The 21,099-nt window shown below is 56.6% G+C and overlaps 1 protein-coding gene across 8 annotated transcripts in view; it reads right to left on the bottom strand.

Annotated features, from left to right (window-relative positions):
• The window catches only part of KNDC1 (kinase non-catalytic C-lobe domain containing 1), a 51,349-nt gene extending 30,453 nt beyond the window's left edge, over positions 1-20,896 (bottom strand). For 2 of the 8 annotated variants that reach the window (XM_073240089.1, XM_037011628.2), the window contains exons 1-8: positions 20,596-20,891; positions 13,972-14,170; positions 13,313-13,371; positions 4,444-4,590; positions 3,971-4,085; positions 2,196-2,824; positions 888-1,002; positions 38-109 (exon numbers count right to left, since the gene is read on the bottom strand). In XM_073240089.1, the coding sequence (XP_073096190.1) occupies positions 38-109; positions 888-1,002; positions 2,196-2,824; positions 3,971-4,085; positions 4,444-4,590; positions 13,313-13,371; positions 13,972-14,170; positions 20,596-20,697 (1,438 nt within the window). In that variant the 5' untranslated portion in view covers positions 20,698-20,891. The other 6 variants (XM_037011631.2, XM_037011629.2, XM_073240090.1 and 3 more) reach the window with 4 other exon arrangements.
• Positions 20,897-21,099: the final 203 nt, after the last annotated feature.

Here is a 21,099-nt window from a genome sequence, read left to right on the forward strand (position 1 = left end):
GCACTGGAGGCTGGCCCGGGTGACCCCGCATACACACCATTGGCTGGGGGCGGCCCGAAGATCACAGCCCCGTCCTCGGCCACCAGCACCGAGTCCAGACACAGGTAGGCTGCAGCGGAAGGGGGTCAGGGCACCACACTCGCTGTGTGGACGCTGCTCTAGGGCGGGCCACCCTGTGGCCCTGGGCCTCCAGGGGCCGCCCAGACAGCAGGCCCACTGGGCACAGCACACTGGCTCAGTCTCCACCCCTCCCCAGAGGCCCAGGCAGGCTGCCAGGTGGACAGGCATGGAGAGCAGCCCTGAGCCAGCCTCCCACCCCCTAGGGCTGCCACTACAGCCACATCCAGCTGGAGAGGGACGGGAGGTGAGGGAAGGGGAGGGTGGGGAGCACCAGCCCACTGCCCAGCACTGCCCTGGGGGGGGTCCCAGAGGGGGCTGGGGGCCGTGGCCACGGATCACAGGCTCTGGGCAGCCAGGTGGCGCTCCTCCTCATTGGCCCCCTGTGGCGCCCTCCTCCTGGCACCCTCCCCGGGACACCCTACTGTTAGAGGGGCTGTAGACCTGTCACACTATCGGGCAGCATTGGGGTTTGCGGTCGACAACAGAGTAAATGTCCCAGATCCCTCAGCCAGTTGCCACCTCCTTGGGACAGTGCTGCCCTGTTGAGGACTGTGGGCCAGACACGCAGCCCCTGCCCTCCTTACAGCAGGGCCGCCTGCTCTAAAGCCTACATTTCAAGCACCTGGCCCCTGCTGCTCCCCAGGCCTCAAGTCCCTGGGACCGAAGCAGACACTCCCCGGGCCCCGGCTCAGCACGGCCACTTCCACCCAGCCCAGCACAGCCGGTGGAGGCCACGTGGCCCCTTGGCGCCGGCTCGGAAGGGTCACCTGGGTGCTGGCTGTGCTTGTGCAGATTGCTGAGGCAGGCATGGGACAGAGCCCACAGCTCGTACTCCTTGAAGGGCCGGCCCAGCTTGGACAGGAGGTCCTGCAGGGAGATGCCCTGGGGAAGGAGCTGTGGGTCAGTCACAGGGGCAGGCGGGCTCCGCGCACATCTCAGGAGGGATTTACAGCGATGGCGACAGTGAGGACCCCTGTAGGCACCAGCACATTCCCGGCCAAGTGGCTGGGCAGCGTCACACATCCAGCAGCAGGTGTGGGGCCTGTGAGGCTTGGGGACCCAGTGCATAGCCACTCGGATGTGACACGGTGCAGCTGTGGGAGTGGCACAGAGGCTCCTCAAAGAGTTTAACAGAATTACTGTGCAAGACAGCGATTCCACTCTGGGAGTGCAGCCAAAACACTAAAAGCAGGGGCTCAAGTTGGTATCTGCACACCCACACTTGCAACAGCATTATCCAAAAGGCTTGTGTGGGGATGACCCCAGTGTCCATTGGTGGGCCCTGGATAGACACGAGGTGGCCTGCCCACACGCTGCCACTCTGACGCCGGCTGAAGCGTGGACAAGCCCACATAGGTGGGCCACCGGTTCCCTGATGGCTTTGCCCTGAGGAGCTCACAGGGACAGAGGTTCAGGGAGTGACTTGCTGGAGCCAAGTGGGACAGCAGGCTCACCAGTCTTGGCCCAGGACTGGCAGCTGCCATCTGCTCAGTGCTGGTGGTCATGCGGAACACACCCCAGACCTCCCAGAGCACCGGTCCTAACAGAGTCCTCTGTCCCTTACAGCTGATGGGGGCACTGCACCGAGTCTGGGACACCCTGTCCTGGCAGCCGTATAAAATCCCAGCATCAATGAGGGCCCTTCCTGGGGCTTTCTCATCTGAAGGTTGACAGGTGATCCACTTCAGCCCAGCGTTAGCTTCTGTCTTTTAGAACAATCAGAAGAGGACGCTGCTGCAGCTGCCCAGCACCAGCACTGGGGAGGCAGAGCCCAGAACTGGCCTGCTGGGGCCACTGACCCCAAGGCACCATGTGCCTCGTTCAGTGGGTATGTGGGGCAGGGTGCTGGTGGGGCCTGGGTTGGGTGGGGGCTGGGGTTGGGGTGCTCTTTGAGACGATGGTCCACTTCCAGGGAGGCTGAGGGAAGGGGCTCTGACCCGGGCAGCTTGCTTAAAACTTGCAAATCATTAAGCAGGTGTGAAGGCTGAGGCTGCCTTCCTTGTAGTAAATGACCAGCATTGAACAAGAATTTGAGCCTGCAGGCTCCCCACCCCCCTGAACGCACGGGCACTCACCTGCTCTGTGGCTGCGTTCTCCAGTTCCCCGGCTCCCTCTGGGATTCCCTTGTCAGCCCTGGGGGTCCTGGGGTCTGCGTCTTGAGGGGCTTCAGAAGGGAGCGGGGGGCTTTCCTTGGTGGGGCTCTGGCCCGACGCCCCCGCTCCCCGGTCCTCGCTGTGGCTCGCGCCTCTGGCCCTGGCCTGCTGAGGCTTAGGCTGCAGCTCCAGCCGCGGTCCGGCCTTGGGCTGTGCCTTGAAGCTGCAGAGGCCATCTGTCCCCTCCGGAAGTTCCTTCCTGGGGTCTGGAGGGGTGGGTTTGGGTGCAGGCTGCTGGCTTTTCGTGCTGGCCAGCGTGAGGCAGAGCGCTCTGGTCTCGGGGCTCTCAGGCGGGAGCCTGGGGAAGGTCTGCACTTTCCTCAGGCGGCCCCCCTCCAGGAAGCCTCTGTCCGGGTCGCCTGGGGGGTGCTGCGCGTCCAGGGTGCTCTCTCTGTTTTCCATGGGGGCTGACAGAAGAGGCTTGGTGGATGGAGCTGGGGAGTGCTCCAGGGTGGGCGGGAACTCTGGGCCAATGGCGTGGGCGCCCGGCTGCCTCTTGGGGCCCCCGCTTCTTGGAGCAAGGCTCCCCCTCCATGTGTTCTCGCTGACCTCTGGGTAAAAGAAGGCGTGGTTACTGAGGGCTGTGAGCCCAGGCAGGGGCTGTCTTGCCCGTGCCACCCCTGAACCCCACTTCTGCAGGGCCCCGGCCCTCCACCCACCAGCAAAGACCCTGAGCACAGGGCCTCCCAGGCGCCCAGCCCTCGGGACTGGCCCAGAAACCCCCCCTGCCTCCTCAGTGGCACGCTGCAGCCAGCCTCAGCTCCCCACGGGGGCTTCCTAAGCCCAGCCAATGTTCCCCACATGGTGCGCTGCTTTCTAGCACAGCGACAAAGAGCCGTTCTCCAGAGCAGATGGAGTCTGGCTGCAGCACACCCCGTCCCGGCACAGTCTTCCACACACGTGTCCCTGTGTGAGTGGCTCTGGAGACCCAGGGCCCCTCCTGCGGTGGCCCGTGCTCCGCTTTAGCGCCTGCCTGTCAGCTGTTAGGGCCGCGGCGGTCGCCTGGTGCTGTGGCTCCACAAACATTGACTTGTGGGAAGTGGGGGCATGCTGGGTGGGAGGGCTTCTCTGCTGCCTCCTCTGGGGGCCTCTGGGGTCCTTGCTGCAGGCACAGCACAGAGCAGTTGCCAGAGTCCCACGTGAGCATGAAAACCCCAGACCGTCCCCAATGGTGGGCATGGTGGGCCTACCAGACGCTGTGAGGTGATGGCAAATGAAAATGAAATGTGGGCAAGAGACTCAGAGACTAAGCAATGACTGTCCCCTTCAACCACTTCCCAGCGTGACCTTGAGTGTCACCTCCAACTGTGCAAGCATCTGCCAGACTCACACTGTCCGTTTGTGTGCACGTCTGCATATGTGTTTGTGTGCATGTGGGACAGCGTGTCCATTGTGTGTGTGCATCTGTGTTTTTATGTGAGTGTGCACGTGTGTGTATAGTAGAAGTAGGTGTGTATGAGTCCACACATGCATGTTCATGTGTGTGACTGTGAAGGAGGACATGTGTGCATGTGGGGCACACACGTGATCACGTCTGTGTGCATGTGCATGTGGGCATTTGCATGCAGTGTGAATACACTGCCATGAGCATGTGTGTGTGATCTGTGTTAACGCTGTGTACAGTTATGTGTGCATGTGCGCATCCATATGCATATGCCTGTGCATGCAGGCCTGCACATACGTGTGCACATGCTTACCCTGAAGCGCTCCGAAGGACTCGATGGAGAGCACCCGCCTCCCGACGGCTGAGAGGCTCCGGCACAGATGGCAGGATGTGAGCCGTGTCTTCTCTTCGCACAGCGCGATGATGTTCTGCAGACGCACGTACGTGCAGCTCAGATGTGGGAGCTGTCCGTGGAGGCAGCCCTGCCCTGCGAGAGACCCCCACTCTCCCACTGTGTCTATTTTCTGGTGTAAAAAGTGGTGCATCCTGGGGTTACAGCAAACCAGGAGATTCTGTTTGCCCCATGAGTTACAAGCTAAACCTCTTCATAACAAAAACATATAATAAAAAAGTCAACTTCTTACTTAAACAAAATGCAATGTCACCAAATCACAGATGAGGAGCCATGTGATGGAGACAGTGGTGGTGGGGCAGGAGGGCCCTGTGTGTGTGCTGGGTGTGTGCGTGTGCACGCAGGCATTGGGCTGAGGTGAGGGGTGAGTGTACCTCGAGGTCGGGACGGTCCCCAGGGTCCTCTGCCTGCATCTGGCCCAGCAGCGCCTCCAGGTCTCTGCTCAGCCTGGGCTCCTGCTCTGGCTCAGCCACATACTCGAGGGCAGCTTTCAGCGTGGCCCCCAGGGAGTAGATGTGAGCCTGCAGCACCAAACAGCCCATTAGTGCCGCAGAGCACGGCCTCGGATGGGATGCACCCATCCCCACAGTCACTGCTCCTCTGGCCAGGAACCTGCATTGTTAGGGACCACACCACACAAGAACATGAAGGTGGCACCTTCCCCACCACAGAGAGTCTCCCGGCACCAAGGCAGCTGCCCCACTCCCATCTGTGTCTGTGCTGGCCCTTGCAGCTCACTCGGCCCTGCGCCCAGGCATGCGGACACCCGGAGCCCCTCTCCCAAAGGCCGCCGCGCCTCCAAGGGCAGGGCCTTTTCTTCGGTGGTGTGCTCTTCTGCAACTGGATTTGAGCAGGAGGAAAGGCGTGTTTTCCAATTTTCCAACCCACACACGTTGGGAGCGTGGGCTCCTCACATCGTGCATGCCGGGGTGGGCCATATCCGAGGCCGTGGTCCCTGCCTGGGGGCTGGCAAGGGCCACTGTCGCTCCCCGTGGCTGGGCGTCGGCTGACCTCACTGCCTTCTGCCTCATCTCACAACAGTGTTGCTGGGACCTTATCATCCCCACTTTACTGACAGGGAGCTGAGCCGAGAGAGGCTCAGGACCCTGCCCAGGGCCACCCAGCCAGAGCCAGGCTGGGAGGAGACCCCCAAGAGGCAGGTCACACAGCTCCTGGCCCACCTTCCTGGCCCCGAGCACCTTCCCGGGTGAGTCCCCTGCTCCAGACCCTTGCTGCCCACTAGGTCTAGAGTCGAGTCAAGGTGGGCAGGAGTTGTTGGTCACCCGGCTGAAACGCCCTGCTCCCGACCTGCCAGGGTCTCAGGTGCTGGGCATGCAGCGGTCTGTCCCCTCCGTGCTTACCCTCACCACTCAGGGCGTTTCCCATGTTTCGTAACAGATGCTTCAGTGGACGTCCTTGAGCGGAGGCCATTATGCACCTGTGTAACGCTCATGAGGCCCAGTCCCAGCAAGTGGGGGTTCTGGGTTGCACCCACTTACAGTTTTGACAGCTGCTGACAGACTTCCCTCCCCCGTGACTGGAGAACTTAGGCCTGCCTGGCCGTGCGTGTGAGGCCACGTTGCCCCCACCCCCATGCCTGCCACCTCTGCAGCTTTACCAGCCTCTTAGGGGAAATGTGTCTCCTGGTAATTTGCATTTCTGTAATTATGAATGAGATGGAGCATCTGTTCATCTTCATCTGCTGTTTTAATTTTTCCTCTTTATGCCCATTCATGGACTTAGCTAATTTCTCCACAGAGCTGTCACCTGTTTGGGGTTCACTCTTGGTGCATCAGGGGGCTGACCCTGACCTGTGTGTCACACACATGTCCTCTCCGTCTATCACTTACTCTGTTAACTCTGTTCATGTGTCTTTTGACATTCAAAGAGTATGATTTTAATTTATGAAACTGGATCATTTTTTTCTTTAGCAGCTTCTTTGGAGGCCCTCCCTCCCCGAAGATGGATAAAAACAGCCTTCTTTGTCCAATACCTTTGTAATTTTTAAATGCATAGCTTTGACCTGGCTGAAGTATGCCCGTGTGCCGACCCACTGTAGCCATCTGGGCTTGTCTCCTTCTGAGGAAGGCGGATGCCGGCAGCGCGGAAGAAGGTGCCACCCTCTGCTGGCTGAACTGCGCCTGCACTGCCCTGCCCTCCCTGGGGTCCAGGTGCTGGCCCCCCCTTCTCCGCTTGCGCTGCTCTGTGTGTCTTGCCGTCGGCCTGGATGATGCCGTTTTAGTTACAGTAGCTTCAGCGTGTATTTTCTCTCCCGAGAACAGGTTGCTCTTCATTTTTTTCCAAAAAGTCTGATTATTTACACATTTCTTAGGTTTTAAAAAGCAAACATAAGTTCCCCCATTCCCATTCAAAAAACAAGCCAAAAAGTGGTTAGGATTTTATTGCAGAATTTGGGAAGGACCAATGTCTTACAAAATAAAATACTTAGGATGTCAACAAGATGGCTGCATAAGAGGTCCTAGATTCTATCCTCCCTCAACAATTTGGCATCCATCCACGGACAAAAGCAGGGGCTGTAAAACCCAGCGCCTTGCAACAGGGGACTTTGCAGAAGTCTCCCCCCTCTGTGTGTCAGGTAGTGGGCAGACAGACCTCAGGCCTGGCTGTGGATCCTCTAGCTAAACTGACTAGGGAAAAAGAGAGGACTCGAATAAATGAAATCAGAAATAAAAGCAGGGATATTACAACTGATATCACAGAAATACAAAGGATCATAAGAGACTACAATGTGCAATTATATGCCAACAAATTGGATAATCTAGAAAAAAAATGGATAAATTCCTAGAAATATACAACCTACCAAGACTGAATCATGAAGAAATAGACAATCTGAACATACTATTAGCAGTAAGGAGATTGAGTCAGTAATAATAAACCTTCCAAAAAATAAAAACTGAGGACTAGGTGGTTTACCTGGTGAATTCTACCAAATATTTAAGAATTAATACCAATCTTTCTCAAATTCTTCCAAAAAACTGAAGAGGAGGGAACAACTCCAAACTAATTTTACAAGGCCAACATTATCCCAATACCAAAGCCAGGTAAGGATACTATAAGAAAAGAAAATTATAGAGCAGTATTCTTGATGAATAAAGATACAAAAATCTCAACAAAATATTAACAAACCAAATTCAAGAGTACATTAAAAGGACCATATACTATGGTCAAATGCGATTTATCCCTAGGATGCAAGGATGGTTTAACACATCAATAAATGTGAGCCACCACATTAATACAATGAAAGATAAAAATTACATGATCATCTCAATAGACACAGAAAAAGCACTTGATAAAATACATCTTTTCATGATAAAAACTCAACAAATTGGGTATAAAAGGAACATACCTCAACATAATAAAGGCTGTATATGACAAGCCCATGGCTAACACTGTACTCAGTGGTGAAAGGTTCAAAGCTCTTCTTCTAAGATCAGGAACAAGACAAGACTGCCCATTGTCACTGCTCCAACTAACACAGTACCGGAAGTGAGCCACAGCAATTAGGCAAGAAAAAGAAATAAAAGGCATCCAAACTGGAAGGGAAGAAGTAAAATTGTTTCTATTTGCAGACGATGTGATCTTATTTATAGAAAATACTAGACTCCACCAAAAAATCTCTTAGAACTAATGAATTCAGTAAAATTTCAGGATACAAAAATCAGCATACAGGAATCGGTTGCATTTCTATACATTAATAGTGAAATAGCTGAAAAAGAAATGAAAACAATCCCATTCATCATAATCGATAAAAAACAATAAAATAATTAGGAATAAATTTAACCAAGAAAGGAGCTGAATGACCGATACACTGAAAAGTACAAGATTTTGATGAAAGAAATTGAAGACATAAATAAATGGAATGATATCCCATGTTCACAGTTCAGAATAATTAATATTGTTAAAAGTCCATATTACCCAAAGCCTTCTGTAGACTAAATACAATCTCTATCAAAATTCCTGAGGCATTAGGCACAGAAGTGGGAAAAAACAACCCTAAAATTCATATGTAACCACCAAACATCCCAAATAGTCAAAGTAATCTTGAGAAAGAAGAATAAAGCTGGAGGCATCACACGTCCTGATTTCAAACTATACTACAAAGTTACAGTAATCAAAATAACATGGTACTGGCATAGAAACAGACACACGAGTCCATGGAAAGGCTAGAGCCCAGAAACTAGCCCCTGCATATACAGTCAACTAACATTTGACGAGGGAGCCAATAATACTCAATGGGAAGAGGGTAGTTTCCTTAATAAACGGTGCTGGGAAAACTGGATGGTCACATGCAGAAGAAAGAAACTGAACCCCTATCTTACACCACTCACAAAAATTAACTTGAAATGGAGTAACAACTTAAGCATAAAACCCCAAACCATAAAAATCCTAGATGAAAACAAAAGGGAAAAGCCCTTTGACAGTGATCTAGGCAATGATGATTGGCTATGACACCAAAAGCATATGCAAAAGAAAAAACAAGTAAGTGGAACTACATCAAACTAAAAAGCTTCTGCTCAGTGACAGAAACAATTTAAAAAATGAAAAGACAACCTACGGAATGGGAGAAATTATTTGCAAACTATCTATCTCATAAGGGGTTAATATCCAAAATATAAAAGGAACTCAATAGCCAAAAAACTAATCTGATTAAAAAATGGGCAGAGAAACTGAATAGACATTTTTTCAAAGAAGACATACATATAGATGATAAATAGTACATGAAAAGATGTTCAACACCATTGGGAGATGCAATCAAAACCACAGTGCCATATACCTCACACCTGTCAAAACAGCTGTTCTAAAAAAGACAAGGGACAACAAGTGCTGGCAAAGATGTGGAGAAAAGGAACCTCATGCACTGTTGGTGGGGGGTGTAAACTGGTACAGCCACTGTGAAGTGCAGTGTGGGGGTTCCTCAGAAAATTAAAAATGTTGACTACCATGTGATCAGGAATCCCACGTCTGGGTATGAATCCGAAGGTGGCGAAATCAGGATCTCAGAGAGACACCTGCACCTCACTGCAGCCTGATTCACAGATGTCAAGACGTGGAAACAACCAGGTGCTGTTGATGGATGAATGGATATGAAACATGGAATAGAGGTACATGGGAACACTGTTCAGCCACATGAAAGAAGGATGGTGCTGAAGGCATTATGCTGAGTGGAATAAGCCAGAGAAAGACAAATACTGTGATGTCACTTATATGTGGACTCTACAAAAGCTGAACTCACAGAATCAGAGAGTAGAATGGAGGTCACCAGGGGCTGGGGTGAGGAAATGCGGAAACGTTGGTCAAAGGGCTTTTGGTTATAAGATGAATGAGTTCTTGACATCTAATACACAGCATGGTGACTGCAGTTAACAATATTGTATTACGTACTTGAAGGCTGCTTCGGGAGTAGATCTTAAATGTTCTCGCAACCAAAAAGAAATGGTAATTATGTGAAGGAGGTGTTGACTAACCCTACTTGTAGTAGAAATCATTTTGCAAGATATAAGTTTATCAAATCATTTGATTGTATGCCTTAAACTTGCACAATAGTATATGTCTTAATAAAGCTGGAAAAATATACTTAGGTGTAGGGACAGGGTCTGTCCCTAATTTTCTCATGTCTTGTTTTCTCATCTTTAGAAAAATGGTTCACTGTGTTTCCAATCCCTCCTGCTGTATTTACCCCTAGAATTTCTGTAGCTGTTGTGCTATTATAAATAGAACATTTTCCATTTCCTCTCCAGCTGGCAGTTACTAACACAAAGGAAACCAATTTATTTTGGGAGATGTATTTGTTTTCTGCTGGCCTCTGAAGTTTTCTTATTCTGTCATTTCCACTGAAGCCTCTAGAGTTCAGGCCCACAGACTCGTCATCCACAGACAATGCCACCCCACGCCTGCTGCTCACACTGCCCCACGGCGCCCTCCTGTCTGCTCCAGCCCCCGGGGACACGGTGCAGCCACACTGACGGCCCCTGAATCTGCAGCCTCTGCTGCTGTCCCACCTTTCACAGAAGGCACTGCAACCCCCAACCCTGGTCCCCATGCAGAGGGCAGCCTGCTCCCCCTCACACACTGATCACCCCAGGTGCCCTTCCTGCATCCCCACATAGCCTACATCCAGCACTTCCTTAAGTCAAACACTTAGGACAGACACTTAAGTCAAACTGCTGCACAGACTCAGGGCAGAAGACTTGTTTTGGGGGCCCTGCTGCGTGCTGATGCTTGGGGTGGAGGAAAGGAAAGCTGTGAGACCCCATCTGCAGGACCCAGCTAAGGCTCTGAGGCGTGAGTGCTGTAGTGAGGTCCCAAGAAAATCATGACTGTGAGAATAAAACCTGGTGGGGTGCCATACCAGCAAGGCAGGGTGTCTTCTCTCCACTCCGTTTCCCTCCAGACACACTGGCATCCATCTATCCAATCATCCATCCGTCCATCCCTCCACCCATCCACCATCCATATGTCCGTTCATCCATCCTTCCATCCATCTGTCCATCTATCCATCCACCATGACATTCTTTGACCACAGCTTGATTCAGTTAAAAGTTAAAATGAAAAGTTTTGTGTATTTGGAAATGGACAAACATTGTGCAGGATGAATGTTCAGGGTACCGTGTGGCATAGATCCTGGCTTGCCCAGGGAGCTGGCCCCCCAAAGGGCGCCTCTCAGGCCAGGAGAGCCTGTAGCTGTATGTCTACAATGTCAGAAACATGGATAAAAATGGATACAATTTAGAAATATATAGTTTACCAAAAAAGCTGGCTCAAGGAGAAATACAAAACAGATTAATCCTTTAGCTACTAAAAATTGAGCTGCAATTACAATTGTTCCCTCAAAGGAAACAGATGGCTTCCTAAGTGAGTCTGGCCAGGCCGTCAAGGAACAGCACTGCCTGTGCTCACATGAGCGGAGCAGGGCACAGAGGGGAGGCGCCGACACAGGACTGGGACAAGCCCCATGGCGGGCACCCGAAAGAACAAGGCTGCTGGAATCCACCAGGCTTTTGTGGGAAATACATGGAAGTGCGGACATGGTGGTGTATGAAGAGGGCAAGACACTTGGCCGGCTTAGGTTTTTCTTAGTAAGAAAGGATGATTAAATATTAGAAAAAATCTATGTAAGGATTAACATTTTAATGGTCATTTCAAAGAATGCAGGAGCATTTCATAAAAAAACAACGTGCATTCACGATGGAATGCTCACTGGCACAGAGGGGACCTCATGCAGCTACAGCCAACGACGTCCCGGAGGGCAAAGGGCAGAGAATGCCCCTTTCAGGCTGGGGGAGCCATGGTGTCCCCTGGAGACAGGCCGGCCTGCATGCCACTCCAGCGGGCATCTCACTGCCCCTGGCTGAGGGAGGGCACTGCTGCCCTTCGCTGGTGATGTGATCAGTTAAACAGAAAGACTGAAAGAATCTATAAGCTACTAGAAATAATGAAAGAATTTAGTGAGATGGCTGGATATAAGATCGAGACAGTAAAGTGCATGGCACTTCTGTCGGCTGGGGACGAGCAGGGAAATGCAGTTCATCACCAGGACCATCGAGTCAGAGTAGATGCAGAAAACACAGAATTCCAGAGACGAGCTAATGAAGGACATCCCAGAGTCCTACGGCAGAAATTCAAGTGTCACTGAGACATCAAATAAGACCCAGGTAAATGAAGAGTATAAAGAATTTATAGAGAAGACCATATATTACAAAGATGTGAACTCTCCCAAATTGATCTATAGATTTGGTGCCATTCCAGTCGAAATGCCAACTGAGCATCCTGTGGAATTGATAAACTAATTCTGAAATTGATGTGGAAGAATAAAGGGCTGAGAGCAGTCAGAACTCTTCTGAAAAGGAGCAGAGCTGGCACTCTCCCTGACGAGGCGGGGGGCCTGTGCCCCATGCGGCTCAGCGCAGGGGTGGGCAGACCTCCTGGGCACTGGGTGGGCCAGGGAGCAGGCCTGTCTGCAGCTGTGGCATGTGGCACAAGGTCTGTGCACCTGGCTAGCTGGTAACAGAGCTGGAAAAAGTGGCTATTGGTGTGGAAAAGGTGAGATTGGATCCTCACCTCACACTGTAGTAAAGATGAAATGTGAAGAACAAAGCCTTCCAAGTTGTGGTAGAAGGTTCAGCTGAAGGGGGTCTCATAAGGCACAGAATCGCTAAGGGGAAGGCCAGCTCTGCACCCTGGGCCATGTTAGCTCCGGAAGACAGTCTCATCAGAGGATGGCCTCGCACAGCTTTTCTCGCAGTGTGGTCCCAGGGCGGGCACGATCCTCTCGGGGGCTCTGGGGTGTCCCTCCTGGCACAGCACTGGCAGGCACATGGGGCAGACCCCAGCAGCCTCATGTGACAGCTGAACAAAAGCTGCCCAGGAAGCCTGGCATCCCTGCGGAGCCACATGTTAGACTCACAAACATGTGGCACACTGCCATTACCGTTGCTTTTTGGGGAAAATACTATATTTCATGAAAATGTTGTGTGTGCTAACATGCAGTGGATTTATTGTTTTAGATGAACTGACAGGCAAATATCTTACACATGTCTTGTTTTCAATCTATGAACAGCAGACACTGTAGATGTGACCTACGTGGACAGAACCTCAGCACTCATCACTTCTGGGAGTGTAGAGGGGTCTCAAGAACCAGAAAGTTTGAGAACCACTGCCTTAAAGAAAGTGTGAACCCACCCAAGGCAGATGGACACGGGGTGTGCACTGGGGCATGCCCCCAGCCCCGCTCTCACTGGCAGGTGCTCAGGGAGCCCTGGGGCTGAGCAGGGGCCTCTCGGAGGCTGTGTGGCATCTGGGGAGAGCCGGCGTGCGGCCGTGCATGCTGGTGAATGATTCTTTCTGGAGCACAGCAGCCACCCATCTGCTGATCCCCTTGGAGAAACCACAGTTCCCTGCCAGCCAACACTAGTAACTTCAAGCACATTTAATGTGTTAAATATAGTAAATTCACACTGTGGAAAACATGTTCTACAACCGTAATGACAGGCGCCTCCGAACCCCAAGCTGGGGCTTGAGCCACCCCACGGGGACCCCGAGTTGGCCACAGGGGACTGTGCCCTACAGACAGCCCCTGTGGGGGCGCCTTGTGCTGGGCGGTGGCTGCTCTGCCCCCAGTCTGTGACCTGCTTTGGGAGGCCCTCACTGCAGCACCCTTTCCTGCGGGAATCCCACATGCTCACCACCCACCTGGTCAAGGTTGGGTCACCTGCTGCCACTTACCTCAAAGGTGTTCCCGGTCACGTCAAACTCTGGAGGGACAAAGGCACCCTCAGGGTCATCTGGGAGGGAACAGAGAAGGCGTCTGATCACACACCCCACATGAAGAGAAAACCCACAAACGAGGAGGCGGCCACCAGGGCCCTGTGGACATGCAGCCCACAGCCCGGCTCGGTCCTCCCAGCCCGCCCGCTGGTGCCCGAGTCCCTGAGGAAACAGCAGGTCAAAAAAGGGAAATGTGGGAAAGTGGGTCCCCAAAGGAGAGAGAGGGGTTTGTCTGCTTCCAGAGAAAGAGTGAGTGGCAGGTTAGGAAGGACACGCGCGCTGTCCCTGGCACAGGGGGGCTGCGGGAACCCGCAGTGGGCAGGACGGTGGTCTCCTGCTCGGGCCATGTCCCTCACCACAGGGCCAGCAGGACCCAGCCCGGGTAGCAGGCCACTGCGCCAGGATCCTCACTGAGCCATCGGGGCTGGTGGTCCCTGGCCTCTCTGGGGGCGGTGGGGCAGTGTGACGGCCCCACCAGCAGCTCCAGCCCTGAGGTTCCGCCCCTCATCCTCCCACTGGAGACCCCATCAGGACTTCCCATAAGCCCACGCTCTGTCTGACAGCCGGGTCCCTGGGGCCCGTCCACGACCCTGTTTGCCCCGCCCGCCGCGCCTCACCGCTGAGCTGCTCCATGAAGCACACATTCCCGCTGGTGTTGAAGGCCAGGGTGTCGGGGGTGATGCACAGCGTCAGAAAGATGGCCGCGTGGGCGATGCTCCTCAGGGACAGGCTGCACTCCAGGCACACGGCCCAGGCCTCCTGCTCGCTGAGGCCACTGTCCCGCAGGGAGAGGATGTCGGCCAGGGACACGTTCTCCTGCCAAGACAGGCCCGGCTGAGACAGGTGTGGGGTCAGGCCCTCTTTATAACCCCAGGAGTGCCTGGCACCACGGAGGGCAGTCTGGGAACGCAGATGCCATGTGCAGTGTTTCAGTGACACCAGGAATGGGCTTGGAGGCAAGGTCTTTAAAAACCTGCAGAAAGTCCCACTGTTCCCTGGATGTAGGAAGCTACTGAGCACCTGGTGGGCAGACCACACAGCTGGGGGCAAGTTCTTGTTCCGGAAGCTGTGCCTCCCTGGGACCTGCTGTGGCTCTGATCCCCTGGCCCCACAGGCTGGCCACACGAGCTTGCGGGCACTCGGTGGGCTGTCACACTTTCAGGTCGTGAGTGGCTGCGGGAGCCCATGGTAGTGAGCAGAGCCAGGGACGAGCCACACTAACACACCTATGACACGGTGGCTGCACAGCTGCCTGGATGCAGCTCCAGGCAGTTCACACGGGGGACCTGCTGGGATTGTCTTTGACACTCACTCACACAGGCACACACGTGTGCGCCAACACCCACAGAGCACCCTGATGCAGTCACACATGCACACACCCCCTCTGCATGCCTGCAGGGACACACACGTGCACAGTTCCCACATTTACTAACATGAAGCACACACACATCACATCCATGTGCCCACATTTCACACAGAGCATACACGCAGCCGCGTAGAGTGCACACACCCTCGCCTACCCACGCACATACTAGTCTCATGCACGTGCACTTGCACACATATCTATACTTCCACCTGAACACTTGTGCAGTCACAAACCCACCATGCACACTCACCCACATACACGCAGAACACTACACACACCCACTCACACACACAGACACCTTAGACCTCAGGGTCCTTCTCTGGCCCGCTGCTCGATGCCCTGGTCATCTGTGTGTTTGTGCGCTCATGCACACTGGCCTACAGAGGGGCGAGAGGTGCCAAGGGAGCCAGGCTGGACCTGGGAGAGGCATGCATGTGGGTTCGGGAAAGGATCTGGGCATGGGGACTTGGAGGGCATGGAGGGGGACGACTGGGAGTTGATGCAGATAGAATGAGCCCCCGGGTCCAGCTTCTGTCTCCCACCAGCACACAGGGCTGTGCTTAAGGCACAGCTGAGCTGCAGGGTCCCACGAAGCCCTTCCCGACTCCTGTCCCAGAATCCCCCACCTGCACTTCAAGGCATTCCCACAGCCACTGGCAAAGGTGTGAAGGGCTGAAACTATGATAGGGAGAGAGTCAGGGCTCTTCCGTGTACACCTTGGCTAGGCCTCCGGGGTTCAGCAAGGCGGGGGGCACACAAGGGGCCGGTGCCTGGTCTGCCCTGCTCTAGGAGACCGGGCACATCCCACCGCTGGCTTCCTCCTCTGAGCTCAGCAAGGGAGCTCCAACCAGGCCAAGTGCTCCCAGGCCCTTCCGGCTCTTTTTGCAGAGGGGCAGGTAGATGGATGAGGGGAGGGCAGCTCACTGGACGCCGGTTCAAATGCAGCTCCCAGAAGAGTGCTCCTGGCCAGAGCCCGGAAATGTGTGCATCCCCTGCAGGAGGGTGGACAGTCTTCAAAGGAGCACCCAGAGTGCCAGGCAGAGCACACATCAGGTGGGTGGTGGGTGGCAGGGACCCCAATGCTGCAGCTTCCAGGTCTCCCTGCTGTTTCTGGAGGTTCAGCCCCAAAGATCCTGATTTGGCTCAATCCGGGGGCCTCTCTGCACTACCCCAGGACTCCCCAAGGCTCAGGGGAGCAGCGGTGCCTGCAGGGCCTGGGTAAAGAGGTGCCCTGTGAGCACATGCACATGCACAGAGCGCACACACACTACCACACACCTACAGTGCACACATGTGCGTGGGCACACACTAACAGATAGCCCAGAGACCCCGTGGCTCGTGTTATTCAGGAGAACGGAGCTGCCTACGACGCAGGCCTGAGCCAGTCCCGCTGTGGGGCCTTGCTGGCACCCGCTGGCTGCAGCCCACATTCCCAGCGAGCCTGCCTGATGGCGCACCTGTTGACTGGGTGAGCTGCCAGGAGGAGGGAGCTCAGGTCAGGCGTGCCCGCAGGGCATCTCACGACCCAGCATGACCTCCTGTCAGGTCCAGGCTGCTCCCTGAGCCCCTGCCCAGTGGGGAGAGGCCTGTAAGCGGGGACGCCCCCAGCATGGGGTGAGAGCACCCAGATGGGGGCACGCTTTGTGACTTTATGGGGTGCATTCCACGGTCCTGAGTCGTTGCTTGCTGTGTGTGGCTGAGGGCCCACTCACGGACAGGGTGATCTCAGCCCCTCTGACACCTGCTGTTGCCACAGGAAGGCGGGATTCAGTGATGCACCATTCCAGACAGAGCTGGGGGATGTTGCTGGTTCTCCTGGCACACCAAGGGGAGGGGGTCCTTCCGAGTGCCCACAGAGCCTGGACCCTGGGCACCAGCCCCTTGGGTATGCTGCTCTGGTCCAGGGGAGGAACCGCCCTCCCTTGCCTGAACCCACAGCCCAAGCAGGGCAGGTGGGTACCTTGGATGAGCCTTGGTTAACGGGCCAGGGATGGCGGGGAGAGATCTGGTGGCATGTGCCAGGCGCTCCAGCCCCCTCAGTCCCCAGCCCCCACCAGAACTCCAGTGATGCCCCCACGGCCACCCTAGTGGGTGGGAGGCATGCCAGAAGTCCCGCACGTCCATGCCCGCCTCCAGAAGGGGCTGCCTGGGGACCCCATGGGCTCTGAGCCTCACTGCCAGCTCCTGTTCCACGGCCAAGAGACACCTCAGCAGGGTGTCCAAGGCTGGATCACAGGAGGCTGTGGCAGACAGCCAGAGGGAGTGGCGTGCTGTGGACAGTAAAGCTGCCGAGGCTCCCAAGAGGCCCTGTCATCGCTGACCAGCCTCTGGTGGGTCCATCTCCTGACCACAGAGCTAGCCCTTCAGGCAGGCCCAGAAGGCCCCTCAAGATCCAGCCTGGCCCATGGGGCCTCACACCCTGCCCCTCGCTGCTCCCCAGCACGGAGCTGCCTGGGGGGCTATGGAGTTGGTCTGAGGAAGGGGACGCTGAAGTCACGTTCCTCGCAGGGCGGGAAGGTGTTGCTCAGACAAACTCCATTCTCCATCCTGGCTGGGAGAGGGGGTCTGGGAGGCAGACAGATGTGCCCCCTCCGAGCAGGCGGCTCCCCAGGGGAGCCTGTCTTTAGCCAGCCCGCGGGTCCCAGGAGGCAGGACCAGCCTCCCACCTGGGAAACCTTGTGTGGTGACTGCAAAGTGCCTGCTCAGGAGCTTCTGTGCCGGCAGGACGCCTCCCGCTCAGGGACAGACCATGAGCCAGGGTTATACGGGGGCCCACAGGGACCCCCGCATGGCTTCACATTTCAAACATACTCTGTCATTTAATTTTTTAACCTCGGCACATTCTCACAGCGGCTGCCAACACACAATGTGATCACTGCTGAGAACATCTGCTGACAGTCCCACTGGCAGGTTCCTCCAGGCTGCCAGACCCCAGGCCCAGGCAGCTCTGCACATGCCCAGCGGGGGGTGCCTGCTTGCCCGAAGTGCCCCCACCGCGGCCCAGAGCCACCCCGCTACTGCGAAGCTCTCCAGCTCTCCAGCTGCCTGTGGCTGGGAGCCGCTTGGGCACAGACGTCATGCGCCCCTCCCCTGGGAGGGCACAGTGGGAATCCGAATTCATCACAGGGCACCGCCCAGCCTCCTGTTCCTCTAGGCGACAGGGTGTCCATCCACGTTCAGACCCGAAGCCCAGCCCAGCCCAGGGCCGGACCCAAGATGCTGGGAGGTGCGCCCTGCACTCAGGAGGGATAGGAACATTCCCTAGCCCTCTGGGGAGCCTGGGGACCAGGAGACACCCTGCCCTGATGCCCAAACCTGTGCACGACCTTGTCTCTAAGCCTGCCCTTGTGGTCGCCCCGGAAGGCCCTGAAGGCCAGAGGCACTGTCTGCCTTTCCACTGCCTGGCATCTGCCTCCTGCAGCTGCTGGCTCAACCGGGCCTGTCCTCTGCCTGTAGGTGGCCAGGACTGGCCCAGCTGTGACCTCCAGGCCCTGTGGGGCTGTGCAGATCCACTCACTGGGGACCATGAGAGCCTCTGGCTCAGAGAGCTCAGGCATGTGCCCCACGTACCATGGCATGTGCCGCCGGAGCCTGCACCCACACAGTGCGGCCATCGTCCACGTCACTGTTAGGTGCGGAGCCATTCTCCACAGGGGCGCTGCCACTGTGCTGGTCCCCACCAACTTGTGCCACATCCAGCTTTTTGGTCCTCAGTGACCCAGTGCCCGTGGGAAGGTATTCATGGTGGGCATGCTTTGTGCTCCTGGATCGCAATGAACTCAAATATCTTTCCATTTTTCATATGTCCAACAGCTTCTTGTGTTTCCTTTGGGGTCGTCCTGGGCAGGCACATTGCAGGGGCTCCATTTCTGGGCCTCTCGGTTCCACACAGTTATTATTTGCTGTATAACATGAATCTCCACGTCTTGTGCGGTCTGTACATGTCCTCGTCTGGCACCCACTGTCCCTCTGCACAGCTGCCCCATGTCCTCGCCATCCTGGTTCTCTCCAGGGGCTCCTTTAGCACGGCCCACCTGAGATGATGCTGTAGACTTACCCCTGCCTCCCCCAACCTGCTCAGGATGGCTCTGCAGACACAACCTGAGTCCGTAACCCTGTAGCAGACAGAATCCCGCGTCCCTGACAGAGATGTAGAAGCTCCAGCACCAACTAGGCCAGTGCGTGCAGGACACACGACATCTGGACCCTCTGTTCTCAGGCACCGGACATCAGGCTGGCTCCAGGCTGCAGCCTGGAGGGACCTGCTGTCTCATGGGAGCACACCCAGTGACAGCACCTCTATCTCTAGAGGGTGTGTGAGGCTTCAAGTGCCCACCTGAACTTTCCTGCTGGATGATGCTAAGGCAGTGGCATTTCACCTCATTTGGGGGCACAGGATGAGGGAGACCCCTGACTGCAGGCACTGTGCAGAGCTGGGGGGCTGCTCCAACCCAGATGGGGCACGAGGAACGCTCCCATGGAGATCACACAGGAGGGGTCCAGATCCTGACTCTGCCTGTTCTGTTACTTGGCACCAGCCACTGTCCCGGGCACTGGGTACAGAGGAGGCCCTCTAAGTGTGGGGCAGCTGGTCCAAAGAGGGTCTGTATGGAGAACCACATGCTGTGTCTGCTTGGATGGCAGTTTATAAGGTGAGTCTCCTAACAGACACTGAAGGTCGTCCTCTGGGGAGGACTTTGAAGCCTGGGCTTTCTTCTGGCATCAAAGCCGTGGAGCTGTGCGAAGGGCTGTTTGCCCCCTTGCCTCTCATCTCTGCAGCCTTCTCTCTCCCCAAACCAGGCCACTGTGGGGGTGGGGGGTGGGGGTGCACTGCCTCCATGGCCCCCAGACCAGCCGGAGTGGGCTTCCGGACACAGACTCTGTGGCCCGGGAGGGCCACGCCTGTGCAGCGTGAGCTCTAGGCCAGCTCTCCCGGAAAGCGTGCGGGGTGGGCAGCAGGGTGGGCAGAGGGCCCCGGGTGCTGCACCCTCAGTCCTCCTAACCCCCTTCTCCACTCCAGGCGGGCTCTGGCTGCTCTGACTGTGGCCAGATGGGCATGTGGAGGGGCCTTGTCAGCACCACGCTGTTTAGAGCCCTTTCATCCCCCTGACAGCAGCTCACTGCTGGTGCTCAGCACAGCTCAGGAGCCCCGAGACCTGGCTGGCCTGGTGGAGGCTTGGAAGGCCCTCCGCCAGGCCCTGTGGCCTTGGGTCTTGGCGGGGGCAGCCGCACCCTCTGGAGGCCGCCTCTCCCGTGGAGCCCGGGCCTGCTCGTTTGACCTCTAGGCACAGCCTGTGGGGCCCGGTGGGGCAGCCAGAGCTACAGAGACGAACCCCGTCGGTGCGGACGGGCCCTCTGCCAGAGCCTCAGGCAAACCGGCCCAGTCACTGACCCAAGGCCCCCGTGAGGAGCCCTCTAGCCTGGCGAAAGCCCCTGCTGCCCTCAGTGGGCGGGAAGCAGCCTCGGTCCTGGGGGCTTCTGCCCACTCCCAGCCCCTGTCCAGTCTGGCCGCCTGGGCTGGGCTAGCGGCACCTCCCGCCGAGGCCACCCCCACCCCTCCACCCCCCAGGGAAGAAAGCCGTGCTCAGCCCCTCCCCCATGGCGATGCCTGCCCGGCATTTATCGCCAGGAGCCCACCCCACAGGGGCCACCTCCTGCCGTGACCGCCCACCCCACGGCTGTCCCACGCGGCTCTCTGGGGCCCTGTCCCCTCCAGGAGAAAATGCTACGGGCATGGGGGAGGGCTGCTGAGAACGGCCGAGGGACCCCCTGCCGCCAAGGCCCAGCCCCGCGCAGGGACCTGCGGGCGGGGGGGCGTCCCCACCCCCGACCGTCTGCGGAGACGGTGGGGTCCCCCCACGGGGCCGGGACTCACCTCGTCCTCGGTCACGGTGGGCAGCGGCTCAAAGTCGTAGAAGTCCAGGTCCTTGCCGTCCTCCTGATAAAAATTCCCCGAGGTCGGGTCCATGGCCTGCATCCTGCCAACGCGCCGGCGGCGCCGCGGCTCGGCCACCCCGGGCCTCCGCGCGCGGGGCGGGGGGCGCTCCGTCGTCCGCGTTCCGCGCCGGGTCTCGCCGCTCCGGGTCTCGCCCTGCGCCTCGGGCCGGCGGGGTCTGCTCGGCGCCGGGTCCGCTCCGCGCGCCTGCCGCTCCGGCTACGCGCGCCCGGCCGCCATGGCAACGCGCCCCGCGCCGCCCCCGGGCCCCGCCCGCCCCGCCTCCGCGCGCAGCCCGTTCCTGCCGCAGTGCCGCCCGGGCGGGGGCCGGGCACGCGGGGAGGCCGCAGGGGTCCCGGCTCGCGCGAGGCCGCGCCCACTGGGGCGGGCGCTCTGGTGCCTGGGGCCCCGCGGGCGCTCTCGGGGGCTGCGCCCCTCGGGGAC

This window comes from Manis javanica, chromosome 7 (assembly GCF_040802235.1).
Source record: "Manis javanica isolate MJ-LG chromosome 7, MJ_LKY, whole genome shotgun sequence".
NCBI classification, from domain to species: Eukaryota; Metazoa; Chordata; class Mammalia; order Pholidota; family Manidae; genus Manis; species Manis javanica.